The sequence below is a fragment of the Thermobia domestica genome, chromosome 13 (assembly GCF_964235325.1).
Source record: "Thermobia domestica chromosome 13, izTheDome1.hap1.1, whole genome shotgun sequence".
Taxonomy (NCBI): domain Eukaryota; kingdom Metazoa; phylum Arthropoda; class Insecta; order Zygentoma; family Lepismatidae; genus Thermobia; species Thermobia domestica.
The window spans coordinates 95035759-95052668 of NC_137466.1; the positions used below are offsets into that span (position 1 = coordinate 95035759).

The 16910-nt window shown below is 34.1% G+C and overlaps 1 protein-coding gene across 1 annotated transcript in view; it reads left to right on the top strand.

Moving 5' to 3' along the window:
• The window catches only part of LOC145668355 (trypsin-1-like), a 57907-nt gene that overhangs the window by 10975 nt on the left and 30022 nt on the right, over window positions 1-16910 (top strand). Inside the window, exons 2-4 of the mRNA XM_081736118.1 lie at window positions 6317-6393; window positions 8386-8474; window positions 15722-15848. Coding sequence (XP_081592244.1) covers window positions 6317-6393; window positions 8386-8474; window positions 15722-15848 — 293 coding nt within the window. The remainder of the gene's footprint in view (window positions 1-6316; window positions 6394-8385; window positions 8475-15721; window positions 15849-16910) is intronic.

The window sequence follows — 16910 nt, forward strand, 5'->3', positions numbered from 1 at the left end:
CTATATAAAAAGGCAAAATATAGCTATTACGTAAAAAGCACGATCAGGAAGCAATATTTTAATGGAAAACATAGATTAGATGGGAGAGAAAATAGCACTTTTCTTCCCTTCCTCCTGAGTCTCAACTTTTCACTGAATAAAATTGTATGTTAGCGTTTGTCAAAGCCAAGTAGGCCATACAGAGAAAAATCCGTTCTCCGGAGAGCGGTATATTGTACAAATATACGGTATCTTCTTGCTACTATAGAAATCAGTACGGACAATACGTTATCCATATGCTACATACGCACTACCCTTAGATGTTACATCATGCCGTTGCAGGATGTCTGATATCTAACAGTTTTCCGTATATTACATGCATATACTTATGTTACCTTCGTCAGCTATATGTTATATACGTCTATTTGTATGGGAGATCCTGACCGCCTACGTTGTTTCATACGGAAAGTACGTATAGATGGAAGACTTATACAGAAAGTATTATAAAACATGCGTTTTCAGTTATACGTCTGCTGTATGTTAAGCCCCAAAACTACAGGAATTATACATGTAACCTATCTTTTTAAGTACGTCACCTATATTTTTTCTCAGTACAAGTAATATCAATAAACCTGATGTACCTTACGGACTTTTTTAGTTTAAAATTTCCAATGCCTCTCAAAATACATTTTCGTAAATATTAAAATGCCAATGTGAATGCATACCAATGTATTTTGTAATATTAAAAGTAAACTTATCATATTTTTAAGAATTTTTGGCGTAATGTTCTTTTAAGTATTGAATCTCTTTCGTTTCCATCTTTCCATTCCGGTACGATTGTTTGTCGCGTAGGTAAGAAGGAAGAAAAATTAAAATCCTGTTGTGTATTGTGTTTACAATAAACTATCAACTTCCGGAAAGTCATAAATATCACACGCGTTTCAAACAACAAGGAGAAAAAGGACGTGAATCACTACTGGTTGTTGCTTATCCATCTCGAAGACCATATATCTACCAGTTTATTCAGTGTTTTTCTGGATAGAAAAAAGATGGAAAGAATAGCATCAAATAGACATCGATTGAAACCCATTATTAAGACAATTCCATATTGTGCCAGGAATAAGTTATCATTAAGAGGTCACAGAGATGATAGGTCTTTTATATGTACAAACACGAGGTAATTGTTTAGTTGGTAAAGAAGGTACTGTATATGCAGACGCACGTTAGTATTCGGGTTAGATGTCGTGGACAAAATTCTGTAAGAGCATTTAGAAACAGCAGGGGAAAACTCTACTCTTCTAAGCAAATCTATTCAAAATAAAATAATATTGTATGTTGGTGAGATTATACGTTCTTGAATTATGAAAAATGTAAATAGATCCAAAATGTATTCGGTTATCTGTAAAGAAACAACTAATGTTATGGCAACATGTGAAGTATGTTGATTTGACTGATTTTATAATCAAAGAAGATTTTCTCTGATTCTTAGAACTGAGATCAATAACAGTTAAGCAAGTTGTAATAGAGGAATTGGGAGATTAAGTTTAAGTATGGTGCACCTTCATGGTCAAGGTTATTATGGTGATGTTAATATGGCAGGAAAATAAACGGTATTCAAACTCGTATTTTAGCAGAATAGCCACTCGCAGTTTACACACTCAATGTTTTAGTCACTTCTTAAGCCTATGTGTAGATAAGTAATACAAAGTAAGCGCATTCGAAATATAATGACTAACGTTGATAGGATATCAGCTTTCCTTTCGGTATCACGGAAACGTGCTAACGTCTTAAAAACGGCCAATTTTGTGTCTGCTATTTCTAGCACACACACACACACACACGAAAAAAAAACTGAAAAACCTTTGTGTGATACGTTGGGTAGAAAGACATGAATCAGTAAATACATCCATAGAACTGTTTCCTCATATTGTAGAACACTTAAATCAGCCCTGGCCACGGCGAGCAGATAGTGGAAACTCTCCTCGTGAGCGCTCACGAGCATTCTACGTGCAAATACCATTGTTCGTGCTTCGTGAATCTTCGGGTTCCGTCCTTCGAGGAGCGGAAGTGTTGTCAACCTTGGCGGTAATCACTAACCCACCAAATAAAAAAAAAAAAAAAAGTATGTATGGTAACTGATTGTCATTTAGTGTAAAGTGTTTTTTACAATGTGGTAACCGTTAACTATAGACAACACAAACTTGTAACAGCAATCAAATGATAAACTATGTACGTTCCTTTTCTTCTTTTTTCTTTCCTTTTGTTAAAGAAGGATGTGGTGGAATCAAACCAACGCCTACATTTATAAAAATTTGCTAGTTTGGAAAACCGGTTTTCAGGGTTTGTTATATTATGTTGTTTCGCTTTTTGGGAAAAGAGAGAATCTGTTGATACAAAAAAAAAAAATACTGTAGCACTTGTTTGTAATTATCTAAGTATTATCTCCAGAAAATTAGCTTATGAATGTATGTGTGTACGAATAGGCTTAGCAAGGGGTTGGTTGTGGAGATTAGAAGCCACTATTACACCATCAATAGGAAGAATAATATTTCTTACTCCACTTTTAAAGTTACTTTGATCGCAAAGAATCAAACAAAATATTAAGAGAGCCAAAGAGATTTTCCATTTTTAAGAGTGACCATTAGTGACTACCATTAGTGTTTTTTTTTAACAAGTAGTGTCTTTTTAATAATGAAAAACATGTTGTGCCTGGCTGGTTGCTTGCCGGTGGCTTGTGAAAAGTGAAAAAGAATGTTAAATCATATCAACGACTGAAGCTACACGCTTGTCTTTCTTCGATAGATACTGATTGATTTTGAAAGTCACAATGTTGTAGGGCTACTGTAACAGCGTAAAATCGGAAGGAAACGTTCCAACTGAATGATACGAACAATTATTCCCAATATCTTGAACATGAAACGTGGGTTGCACGGATAACGCTTAAAGTGGGCTGGACTGCACTGGAATTTCCTTCCGGCAAATTAGTGTTTGGTCGGAACTCAGTTCTTCTGTGTAATTGTCTCTTAACAACATTTGAACATTTCTTTTAGATAATAATAACATCTAACTAAGTAACTATATGCCCTATGGAACCCGAAGGTTCAATGCCGCGTTTACAAAATATTTCCACTAACTTCTGTCCTAAGCCAACTGGATCCAGTTTCTACTCTGTACTCTTATTTCTGCAAGATCCATCTTAATATTGTCTTTCCATCTACGCCTAGGTCTTCCTAGTGGTCTTCTTCCAATTGGGTTTTCAGTTAAAATTATGAAAGCGTTTCTAATTTCTTCCATTCTGGCTACATGGCCTGCCCACCTGAGCCTTCTACACCTAATGACCCTAACAATGTTAGGTGAGCGGTATAAACTATGCAATTCCTCATTATAAATTTCCTCCAATCCCCATTTTCATCCCTCTTTGGTCCGAATACTACTACTACTACTACTACTACTACTACTACTACTACTAATAATAATAATAATAATAATAATAATAATAATACGTATTATTATTATTATTATTATTATTATTATTATTATTATTATTATTATTATTATTATTATTATTATCATTTTCAATCTCCCGTCGTTCTGCTATCAATCTAGGAACGAAAGGCGTTTACAACTGAGCAAACGTAAAGCGAGTGACAACTTACAGACCGAGTGATAATGTAATACAACGTCACGAATTGTGTAAGCAAGCTAGAAAGGTCTGAAACAGTTCGTTTCCGATTTTTGCAGTCGTTTTTACGTCTGTAAGCTGACATGTTTAATATTAGTTTCTTTCTTTCTTGTTCATTTGTTAGTTACTTCAACGCTAACTGTAACCTCTATCATGCGTCTTCCTCGACCAAAAAACGTACCAATTTTATTTCCTGCAGTGTTTTCGCGTCACTGCTTTCGAAATGGGGAGGGGGAGGGGGAGAGCACACTTGCACATTTCACGCTTGCGTCTGCTCAATGCTTCAACATCGTGCGAATTTCTGACCAGGCTTGGCCGTAGGTTTTTTGCCATCATGTGTGGTTGGCAACACTTATCGGATACAGTGGAAGGGGCGAAGCTACCACCATCTGTGTTCACCTGCTCTTTTCTTCGCTCGTGCTCGCTCGCGCTTCGGCTCCGGGAGCCAATTCATGGACAGGCCTGACTTAAATGCTTAGAAAATGCTCACAATGATGAAGTGTCCAGCAATGCTTCGAGCTACAGTGCTACGGTATAATATAGCGACTTTATTGTCACTGGATATTGTAGGTCACTGTTTTTCTTCCTCAGTCACTTAAGTAAGAATCTAAAAAGAAATCCAAAATTCGAGTTGAAATTACGAATGTAAGACATGTCCATCAAGTATTCGAAGAACTGGGAGAAAATGTGGATGTAACATTCTCATCAATATGTAATTCGCTGTGTAAAAGAGTTAGTGATATAGGGGAAGAAATTGAAGTTCTAAGAACCAGTGATAGATCAACGGATGGGTAAACCTCAAGAAACGCTGGGTATTTCTAAACGACAATATTTACTAATTTCTTTGATTTTTAAATTCAACAGCTAAAAAGTAGATTTTATAATATTTTAGTGTAAATCTTACCTCTTGAATTCCTGCAAATCGACACTGTTATAATAACTATTGTGCTATAAGCTGCATTAGTATCTGAAAAAGATTTGCATAAAACCCAGATAAATTAGAACTTCATGCTGAACTTACTTTGAGGAGGAAAATGTAAAACAAAGCAGAAGAGTAGAAGCAGGAGATATATGATACTGCGGTGAATGTACTACAACTCTGCAACAAATTCTATCCTAATATAAGAATTCTTCTCCAACTACTACTAAAAAAAAGTATTTACTACTTTACCAGTTTAAACTGCTGCGATGATTGAAAATATACTTGAATGGTATATTGTCCGAAGAACGATTAAATGATCTTGCTTTAACAACTATTCGTAAAGTTAGAAAGGTTGATGTGGAAGAAATTATATTTTTTTCTAGAATGAAATCCAGAAGAATGGATTTAAGTGATTGGTCAAAAGATTGAGCAATTTGCTGTCAACCCCCAACACTAGCATCAAATTAGTTGATAACATGTTCCCACTACTGTATTTCAGCACATGGGCTTAGAAGTATATGCAAAGAAAACTAAATACATGGAAGTTCGGAATTGCAATACTGGAAATTATGGATTCGTTAAAATATCAAATAATTCTTCCGACAAATTGGATACTTCAAATACCTAGGATCAATATTAAGATATCAAAACCATATTCACGAAGAAATTAAATGAAGACTCAAAGTAGGAAATTCGTGCTATTATTCCGTTCAAAATCTTTTCTCTTAGTGAATTCTGTCGAGGAATTTAAAGCTTAAAATATATAACACGAGAGGCGTGTCTTTTGTTGTGTTGCATGATTGCTGAACATGGTCGCTTACTCTGAGGGAAGAACGTAGATTAAAAGTACTTGAGAATAAAATCCTGAAACGAATATTCAGACTCAAGAGGGACGGGAATGGCGGAAACTTCATAATGAGGAACTGCATGGTTTAGCCCCCTTCTTGATCATATCCACACCTGTATATACTTACATGGAATAGGAAGATAAACTAGTTATATTTTGTCACAAAGGACTTATCAAAACGCAAGAGCGCGAAATCATTTGCCAACAGAAATGGCATGAAAATGCAAGTGGAAGAAAACTTATAGCATTCTGTGTATGAAACGACTCGGATTATAACAAGTGGATGATAATACAAAAGATATTGAAACGAGAAACTAGGATTGATCATAAGAAACTCCGAGAAAATCAAATACGATGTTGTGTGCAACAACCTTGGATAACCAGGAACCCTTCAAATCAAAGCTGGAGCTTTGCTGCTTTATTTATATATCTATTTCCATCCCTTTCTTATTAATTTTGACTTAACCTACTTGTATATTTTCTGGTTAACCACTGAATGGCAAAAATTTAGAACATTCGCGTCCTAGCTGTAACTCGAATGGATAATAGACTCCTCACATGAATTATCGTCTAATGTATTAGGCACTGCTTCTCATGCTGTAGTTCCTTCCATAATTTTTACTAATGGTGTTAAATATAAACTAACAGTGAGGCTCGAAGGTAATTACAATGGTTACCATTAAGTTGTAAACTCCTTCCTACACCAATACTTTCCTTTTAAAAAATCTTGCTTCTTAGTATGGAGTATAATGTTAATTATATGCGAATTTCATACCGAAGACACATGTAAATTACAATCTAATAGCAAAGAGAAAAAATACAGTTTTCTCTTTTTGTTTGACTGTTTCTTTCAATGATTATCATTCATAATTATTATGCCTTTAAGTTTCAGACATACATGATGGAGACGAAGAAAAAATAGTGGGTGGGAGCACAGCATTGAAAGGAGAATTTCCATTTCAGGTAAATAAAGATCATAAATTAAATATCTAATTTACTGCAGTCGATTGTGCCATTGTGCTATTCAAATCAAATGAGGAGGCATGTTACGCTCTCCAGTGACTGACAATATGCCTGAATATGTAGTAAAATTTAAAAATCCTGCCTGTAAGGCGTAAACTTCTGTGCAATAGAATGTTCATATTTCCGGAGACTAACTCTATGTTACAGCTTAAGTAATACATGTACTGATAATTTATGTAACATTGCCAGCATAGAACACGCATGAAATATATAGCCAATAGTATAGTTACACATTTCAAAAACTTTGCACTCGCACATACGTTCCTAGGTTTTGTTTGTTATCAACTAATTTCCTTGAATAAATTGATGTAAAGAAGAGTACAATTAGGTAAAATATGTAGCAAAACCCTGAAATCTGTTTAATTAATATTATAATTTGCACTAAAAATAAAATTATAATGAAATCTTTAATCTGCAACTCATTTCGTAAGTAATTTCTTTTATTTTACAAGTTTCTATTAATGTAAGAGATGGATGTTGTTGGCGCTGTAGTAAGGCAGAATCTTCCTTCTGTTATTTCCGTTCTCCGCAGTCAGATGGCAATAGTACAGCAGTAAACAAGAATGGTGTGTGACATAAAGGTGCGTACGAAACAGAGAGGTGTTATTGAGTTCTTGATTGTTGAACAAATTGTACCCCTGAAACTTATCAACGCTTGCTAATGGTCTACAGAGACGATAAAGTGGATGTGAGTAAAGTAAGATGATGGGTAGTGCGTTTTAGAAGTGGTGAAAAGATTGCACTAGATACCATGACCCAGGCGTTCCTGCTCAGCTGACATCCGTCACAATGAATAGCGCCTCGTGCAACTCATCTGTGTTAATCGGTGGATTACAACAAAGGAATTGTGTGTACTGGTGAATATTGGCTGTAATGTCTTGGAAAAGGTGTTGGATAAACTGGGTTCTAGAAAAGATTGTGCGATATGGGTCCTGAGAATCCTTACAGACGATTACAAAACTCAATGACTCGACACGCATCGAGAGCTGCTGGACCAGTACGAGGTTGAAGGTGACAATGTTCTTAGGAGCATCATCACATGAGACGATACGTGGTGTTACCACTATGAGTCAGAACCCAAGAGAGAGTCCATGAAGTGCCAATATGCCATTCTCCATCAAAATTGAAGTTCAAGACAGCCATCTGAAGAAAAACTGAAAGACTTCATAATTTAGAAAAAAGGAGAGTCTGGTTCTTGTGGGTGTTTGAAGTCTGGAAAAGCTGAGAATTTGGAACTTTACAAGAAGCCACTGACCAAGTAGAAAGTTCTAATTGCAGGAGTCAGGTCAGGGAAGGAGAAAGGCTTTCGTCTGCAACAATAACCCCGAGGCCAATGCTAGTGTTGCTACCTTGGAGTTTATTGCGAAATTTAATTCGGCTGTCCTACCACATTCGCCACACAATTTAGATTTGAGCCTTCCGACTTTCAACTCTTTGGTTCTATATAAGATGGACTACATGTGCAATATTTTCCTGAAAATACTGTCATCCTGCAGATGTAAAAAGTGACTTGTCTCTACTGGTTCTGACTTTTACGAATGTGGCATGCAGGGTCTTGTTTATCGTTGGCAAAAGTACATAACGAATTGTGATGACTATGTAAAAAAAATACTTAAGTAGCTGGAACTTTCCTTATTCCATCGTGCAATTCAGTTCTCTGTATCTAATGGTTTACAGAAATAAATACATTATTTGCGGAATGTTCAATTAGTTCTTGAACTACACGTTTATTCGTTGCTACATCGTTAGTGAAAAATTATGTATTATTAGTAATTTTGTGAAAAAAAAACTAAATATCAAATGAATCGAAGTTTTAAACTTTAGAATGAGAATACTAATGTAATTTTTATTACAATTACTTTATTTTTCTGTCTGTTTTAATTTCTTGCAATATATAAGATAAAGTTACCTGATGTTTTCTCTTTATTTTAGGTATCATTAAAAACTTATGGATCTCATGATTGTGGAGGTGTAATTTTAAGCAAGGAATGGGTTCTAACTGCTGCTCATTGCTTAGAAAGGTTACATTTTCTTTTAAATTACTGTTTATTTTCTCTCTAGACCTTAAAATATTCTATGTAATGTGAGTTCCTGTCATCACGGTATGGCGCGTCCTCAAGTTGTGGATCGAGAAAAAGACTTCTATATACGAGATATAGAACTTACCTGCGAATATATTGAATAAGCAATCGCGGACAGACGACAAGGGTGGTCCTCCAGATTGGGTGTTTACCGTGAATCTAACAACCTCATCTGTAAACAAAAATATATATATTTTTAGAAATATCCACTGAAACCTCGGACCAAAACTAATAACTTGACATACTAAAGTAAAATGATCAAAATAGACATAAGATTATCAACACGGAGTACAAAAAGCCTTTATAGGGCAGGTGCATTAAAATTGGTAACAAATAAGTTAGAGTAATAGAATAGACTTAGTAGGAGTTAAGAAAGTTCGGTTAAGGAAGTTCGGTTCGGTAGGAGTTAAGGAAGTTAATAACGGTTCGTGGGAAGGAAAGGAAGAGGTACAGACCCGGTAAAAATTACTTCTTCCTATGAGGGAATAATTAAAACGTAATCAACTAGAAATAGGAATTTTTGTTCACAAACGAATAATAATTAAACCTGTTGGATTTGTTAAAGATAGACTTTCTCTCATTACTCTTAAGGATCGGTGGTGCGATATTATTATTCCAAATGTGCTTGCCTAAACAGAAAGTAAGGATAATGATATGAAGAACAGTTTTTACGAAGAAGTTGAACGTGCATTTGACCAACTGCCTTGAAACCCTATGAAAGTTATATTAGGAGATTTCAATGCGAAGGTAGGACGAGAGAGTATTTTCAAACTGATTATAGTGAACGAAAGTCTACATAAGGAAAGTAATGACAACGGCGTTAGATTCATCGTGAAGAGTACGGAATTTCCACAGCACGACATTCATAAATATAGTTGAATCTCACCAGATGAAAAACTACAAAATCAAATTGATCACGTTTTAACGTTCCACCTTGTAAAGGTTTATAGTTAATTTTATGTTTTATTTATTTCAAGTATTTAAATATTTATTATTAATTTGTTTTCTGCAGAGTTGATATTTAAAAGTTTCTTAGTTATGTTCAGAAAATGTCTGGATTATCATTACCTAGGTATATTAATTATTTAATATCTCTGAGATTCTTACATAATACAAACCTTATGTCGAAAGTACTTGTGGGAAACTGACTCTAAAGTCTTCAATTATAACAAATTACAATACACAAACATTCTCCACATACATGGTGAAGTCGTAAGTCTTGCAATATTTCTGAACACAAACAGCAGGTGCGTGTATATGCCGTGATCGTCTGTGAGTACAAAGTCAAACTGGTCAAAAAGTAGCAGTTTTCTGAAGCGGACTATTTGGACGGAAGTCGCCACTCCGTTCGTATCTCCAGTCAGTGTTTAGTGACTGACGATGAGTGTTCAACAGTGTCTAGCACGTGAACTGTTACTGTAGAAGTTTGAACTTGGGTATCACGCTGCAACAGCGACACTAAACATTGGCCAGGAGAAAGGGAAATGTACAATGAACCACAGCGCTGCAACCCGTTGATTCCAGAAATTTCGTGCAGGTTGTAAAAGTGTCGAAGCCAAGGACCGGCAGCCCAAGTCAACAGACTCTAAGGTTACATGCCACACCATTGAGCAAAGTCCATCCACCAGCAAACGACAATTGTCAAACAACTTGGAATGTCCCAGTTCACTGCAGTGTCACTTTCGGGAAAACCACCAGAAGCTGCCGCATTGTGGCACATGAGTTGACCCCAGCTCAAGCCAAGAGAAAAGTGTCTATGTGCCGATAATCGCTGTAAAATCCGCGTGATGTTACACGTAACAAAATTGGATGTTTGAAATCCGGAAATGCAGAAACAGTGTTGAGCAAAATCCAGCTTCCAGAAGTGATATCCAAAACGAGCAGTTTTCGACCATACAGTCTCTATTTGTGTGTGGTGGAACTAAGAGAGAGTACTGCACTTCGATTTAGTCAATAACGGTCGTACCATCAATGCCGAGCTCTATTCCGAATAGTTAAAGTGGATGTATGCTGAACTGTACCAAAAATATTCTGCATTGGTGAACCGGAGGTGCGTCCGCTGCAACATGTACATAAAACTACAGTCAGCTCAAGAAACGCACCAAAAACTTAGGAACATGATGAGCCACACCTAACATATAGTCCTGATCTTGTTCTTTCGGATTAACACCTGTTTCGGTTTGCGGCACACTTCCTGAAATCAAGATGCCTCACTAATTAGCAGGGGAAGGAAATAGAAGTGACTGACTTCTTTGATTTTAATTCATAGTTTGAATGCTGGTCTGGTTTCATTGTAGTGGAATAAACACAAGTACGTCATCTACCAGAATATTGCAAGACTTATAATTCGCCCTTGTACTTCAAAAGATGGAAAATGTACTCTTTTAGAACGCACATTGTCGAGAAATAAAAGTGATATACATAATTCTTCGAACTTGAAAATAAATAACATTTTTCCTTCAAGAATAAACTGTATATATTCCGAAGAAGAATAATTGATACTCCGAACTACAACTGAAGGTAAAATCAGTATTTTCTTTTGTATAGAAGCAAGATGGAATTTCTCAGATAATGAATCTAATTCTTTTGTTTTCCCGAAGTATAAACAATTCCTGTAATTTATCCTTAGTGATATGTTAACAAAATTAAAGTTCAAAAACTAAATTCCTATTAAATGTAAAGCTATGAGTATAATCTGTTCTAGCATATTTATGTCTGTTATATATATATTCTAGACTTACTTAATACAATATCTTCGTTGTGTAATCTAGTTAAATCTGGAATCCAGTTGAATATGATCCTAAATAGCATTCATCTTGGTTGAGTAAGTTCTTATCTGAGTTGCCTTACCGACTACGCCACAGTGGATTTTCGCTTGCCATGAGGATAGTTATAAAGAAAAAAATGTCTATTTATATTTGTATTTAACACTTAATACTGCAACTTGAAGATTTTGTATTACATATTTTAATTATTTTTCAATATGCATCTTACCAGTATTTTATATATATATATAAGAGACAACTATTTTCTGAAATAGTTTCATAACCTAAAATAAACACATTATATATATTACTAGCTAATTATTTTCTGTTTCAGATAAAATAATCATTCCTATCTTAGTAAAAAAGATTCATTTAAACACCATTTAGAGCAAAAAATAAATTACTACTGAAGTATTGCGTACATTCTATACATCTGGATGTAACTGGAAAATTATTATGTTCCTCATCGTTCACTGAGAACCACGTTCTGGATCATCGATGACTCATGGCCTATTCCTTGGAAAACACAATTCTATATATTGAAAGAAAATTTGAAGATTAGTGAACGTTATACAATGTAACCACTGATCCTTCAACTATCAGAAAAACAACAGTAACGATTTTAATAGTAATAATATTTTGTACTTACATTTTTTATAATATTTGTTTTTCATTTAATCAGTTACCTATACTCTCTCGTCTCCTTCAAATTTAACATACTCATTGTCATAATAAGTTGAATAATATCGTTTGATGTTAAGCTTCATTAGGTAACCTCTTAATTTGTTTCAGCATATTAAACATCAACTATACATCTGTCTTCTACAAAAAATACAAATTCTCCCATGAGGGATTGCATGAACAAGCAATTGGTGACTTACGTTTTACATAAGCAGTTCGCTCCACTTCATATGATATGTAATTATTGAAGTGGAAATACTTACGTTACTTTGCTGGTTTGCTCATAACAATCTCTGGGTAGTTGTCTGAGCAGATCGAGTTAGCGGGTGTTATCGAACGAGCAGAATTATGAAGGAGCATGCTATACCCAAATCACTCAAATGTTGCAAGTCTCACTCCAGAATTGTTGAAAATGTATTTAATTAATTACTATTATAAATTTCTTCTCAACTGTTGGATATAGAGCTTTAAAAAGACTATTATGGATATACAATATATATATACATTTCATTCAGCTACACAAACTCAGTTGAACAGGTGCAGATTGGAAAATCGATTGTTTTAGCCCCGGATTAGTGAATAATTTTGAAGAGGGTAATTTACAGAATTTCATTGAGTTTTCCTTTTCCATGTACTTAGTTTGAAAGGAAGTTGTGTTTTGTCTTAACTGAACGTCAAATAAATATAATAATCTTTTTAAGGTAAAAAGTTTAAGAATTGGCGCAGTCGGTACAGAATTTCAGCATTACATTTTGTTTGGAAAATGGCATCCTTTAGCAATTTTGAGCGTTTCAATGTCGAAACCGGTCGAATTGAAATATACATTGAGTGCTTTGAGGAAGCTGCAGTATAATTTGATTTGCCTGAAGAGAAGAAAGTGGCTACCTTTTTAGCTGTTATGGGTACTTCAGCATATGAAGAATTACGAAATTTGTGAACATCAGATAAACCTGCAACCAAATCGTACAACGAATTGAAGAAGCTTATGTTGTGCCATTATTTTATCAAAACATATGAAATTGCAGAAAGATTCAAGTTTCATCAGTTGAGGCAACATGAGCATCAAACGGTGACTCAGTTCGTTATAGTTTTAAAAAATCAAGCAGCTTACTGCAATTTTGAAAATTATTTAGATCACTCCTTACGCGACCAGTTCGTTTTTGGGATGAAGAATAATGTTGCCAGAAGACAGATATTAACTTCCACTTCTCTTAATTTTCAGCAGGTGATATGCATAGCAACGGCTGTGGACGACACCGAGAATCAAAGGTCTGTATTCAGTACTTCTAATACATAAAATACTCAGCCCATTTATCTTATGCGAAACAGGATATGTAAAAGCAAATCTAGCATACAGAGATCAGACTACTTATATAATGAAGATTACTCACCCTAATAGCACAAAACAATTTTTAAGAGATTCGATACATAAGGGATTTTCAAGAGAAAAGGAAACATGTGATTAAGTGTAAGAACTGTTATCACTGGCATGAAAGAAACAAGTGTCTAGCGTTCGGTAACAGGTGTTTTAAATGTAATGGAGTACATCATTTAGCTTATGCTTACACTCAACAAGAGTTAAATGAGGATATCAAAGAGCTTAAAATAAATTATCAACCTTTTGACAATGATCAGGAAAATTTACGACAGAGAAAAGCTGAAAATTCTTCGTTATTATTTAGAGGTCAAGTACAGAATTTGTACCAAATGCTATCAAAATGTGTACCAAATTTGTACTATCTTTTATCAGTCTCAAAATGAAGTACTTTCAGATTCATCATCAAAATCATTAATTAAGGGTAGTGAGGCACCTAAAGTAGAAGTGCCTCAAATTCCACTCAAGCGTAAGAAAAAAAAATGTCTAAGCGTAGATCCACACCAAGAACTACATCTGTTGCGAAACATGGAAATGTTGAGAGTTACTGTTTATTATTTGAAACAGAAGAAGAAATAGTTACAAAAAAAGAGCACAAAAGGTATAAATTTCCTCAGGAAAAGGAAGATATTACGAATTTAAGTCATGTCAATTATAATTTGATTGCAGAACCAGAATCACAGAACTGTAAGGACAAGTACCATAAGAAGTCAGAGTTAACAAGAAGATACAAGAGAGGGCTTAAAGAGAAAGTGGTGAACTTATGGATGTTGCGAAATGCATTGAAGTTTTAAAACAAGAGTTATTGGAGTTTCTATGAGAGTTTTAAACATGTAAAATTTGAGAAGTGTATGTAATTAGATTGGAGAAAACAACATTAATTGCGGTTGGAATAAAGAGTATGTGGAAAAGTTTGTGGTTAGTTGACTTATATTGTTTAATGATCACAATACTTATTTAGTTTCAAAGAAAAATGTGTTGGATCGTTAACTGAACGTAAAGTAAATATAATACTCTTTTTAAGATAAAAAGTTTAACAGTTATTACAATAATTTCCACCACTATATCTGCCCTCCGTACCGCCCCGATTTTCGAAAAAATCCTTCCTTAGTGGTACCTTATGTTACAAATCCTAGGTACAGTACAAAATTAAAGTTTCTAACTTAAGCGATTTGGACTGGGCGTTGACCAGCCAACCAGTAAGTCACTTAGGTCTTCTTATATATATATAGTGGCGGATCCAGGATATGATCAAGAGAAGGGCTAATCCATAGTTTGTGGCTTTATCCAGTGTAAAGCAGGATTGAAGCCTATTTTTTCCAGTGTATACCTGAGCGTCAAGGGGCGGTTATAGCCCCTCTTGGATCCGCATATATATATATATATATATATATATATATATATTTATATATAAAGGGAGAGAGATTAGTCTTTGGCTAGCTGGGACTTCGGACAAGATCTTCGCGTTTGCTGGGCCTATGGCCTCATACCTCATGTTTCAGCCTTTCCTTATGTTCCGCGCACGATAAGAACACATTTATTGTATTATTTTTTGCACAACTTTAAACACACATTTCAACCAATGATAACTTGTTTTGAATAAGGAGTTTATATACTAAGTCTTATATCCCTAACATGTTACTAATTTTAAGGAATTTTGAGATGGGGCAATCTTATTATAAGAATTGGAATCCTTACCTTTTTCTTCCCTTCTAACGAAAGCATTTAAAAACGCAAAAATACATCTTCAGTAATTTTAAATTGAAAGCTTAAATACCAAATTTCTGATCTCTAATATTCAAGTTTTGCGAGATGTTGCCACCTTATTACAATCCCATTCTGTATTCTTCCCACCTTTTCTTCATCCCTTCCACCGAAAATATCAAGAACTCTGAAATACATCTTTAAATATTTTAAATAAGAAGTCTAAGTATCATATTTTATGTATCTACTCTTAAAGGATTTCGAGTTATGGTTATCCCATTTTAACATTTGTAACTTGGCCCATTTTTCTTTCCTTCTAGGGGAAACGTAAGATAACAGTGAAAAACATGTAAAATTACTTTAAATGGGAAGTTTATACATCTAATTCATGTTTCTACTCTTCAGAGATTCGGAGATGTGAAAATTTTACTATAATAATAGCTACCCCTACTTTCCCCTTCCTGGTCGAATTTCCAAAAATTCTTCCTTACTGGTTCCTTAGTCACAAATCCTACGCACTGTTAAAATTTCAAATTTCTTGCTTAAGTGGTTTCATCTTATACATATATATTTATTTGTATGTGTGTGTATGAAGTTACTTCATAATTGAGATATATGAAGTTAGTAAAATAATAAATGCAATATCGTTTTTTTCATTAAAGAACGCCAACTATCAGCGCTGGCTCAATAAAAACTGAAGGAGGTTCGATTCATAAAACAGTCAAGAAGATTATTCACGAGAAGTATAATGAAAGTGGATATCATAATAATGATATTGCAGTTATTAAGGTACGTCTCTTATTTCATTAGTTACCTTTAATACTCTTTGCAAGTTTCATAAGCTCGCCAACAAATCCCGTTAACAAGCTACAAAAGTTAAATAATATAAGCCCATAGTTAAACAGTTCAATTTTCAAAATATTGTTTAAAAATTGTAAGAAAGTTAATATCTGAAGCGAGAAAGTTGTAACCCACATATTTCTAAGTAATATGTTTTCAGAAACCAAAGAAGAATGTCTGTTTCGATTTAAGGTTTCGAAATGTAAGATACTATAACAAAAATATAATTCCTAACAATTTAGTGTCAACCATTTTCTTGTTACTTATTCAACTCTTGTGTAGAATAGAGAAATAGTTTGACATTTCAAGAAATCTGAGCTTTTCACGTTGCGTTTACTCTACAGTACTACACAATATTTACTATATATTACAGTACTATACAGTATTTCCAGAAGTTTGTTATAATGCTTTAATTACTCCCAAACCAACATCGTATTAAAATTATTTAGATTGGTGTAATATTATTACGAAATTATATTCATATTAAATCATTTTAAATTATAAATTTATCTTACATAGTTATAAAGAGTATCAACTATTATTGCTTTTTAAGTATTATTTTGCTCGGTAAACCAAAATTATAATTGCTTCATGTACAAATACTACAGATTTATATCTTATAATCATTAAAATTTATAATTAATCTTAATAAACGTACGCAAAACTTATTTAACACTTTCGTTGTTAATAAGTACAAAATTTATTTTTATGAAGTAAAAACATTGCTGATGCAACTCTCATAAATTTAGTAAAGAATCCAAAACTTTAACACGTAAAAATAAATCCTATCAGAATTTTATAAACCTGAATTCTAATACAGCATACAAATAATATGTTTCTGTAGGGTTCATTTTATGCAAGTATATATGACTGAAGTCTTCATATTCTCCCCTCGAAATGTGACAAGTATTTGCAATGTAAAATATTATATGTTCTTGATATATATGAACTTTATTGGCTATGCTACCATAACAGAATCACGAATACCGTAAAGATTAACAAACGTCATAC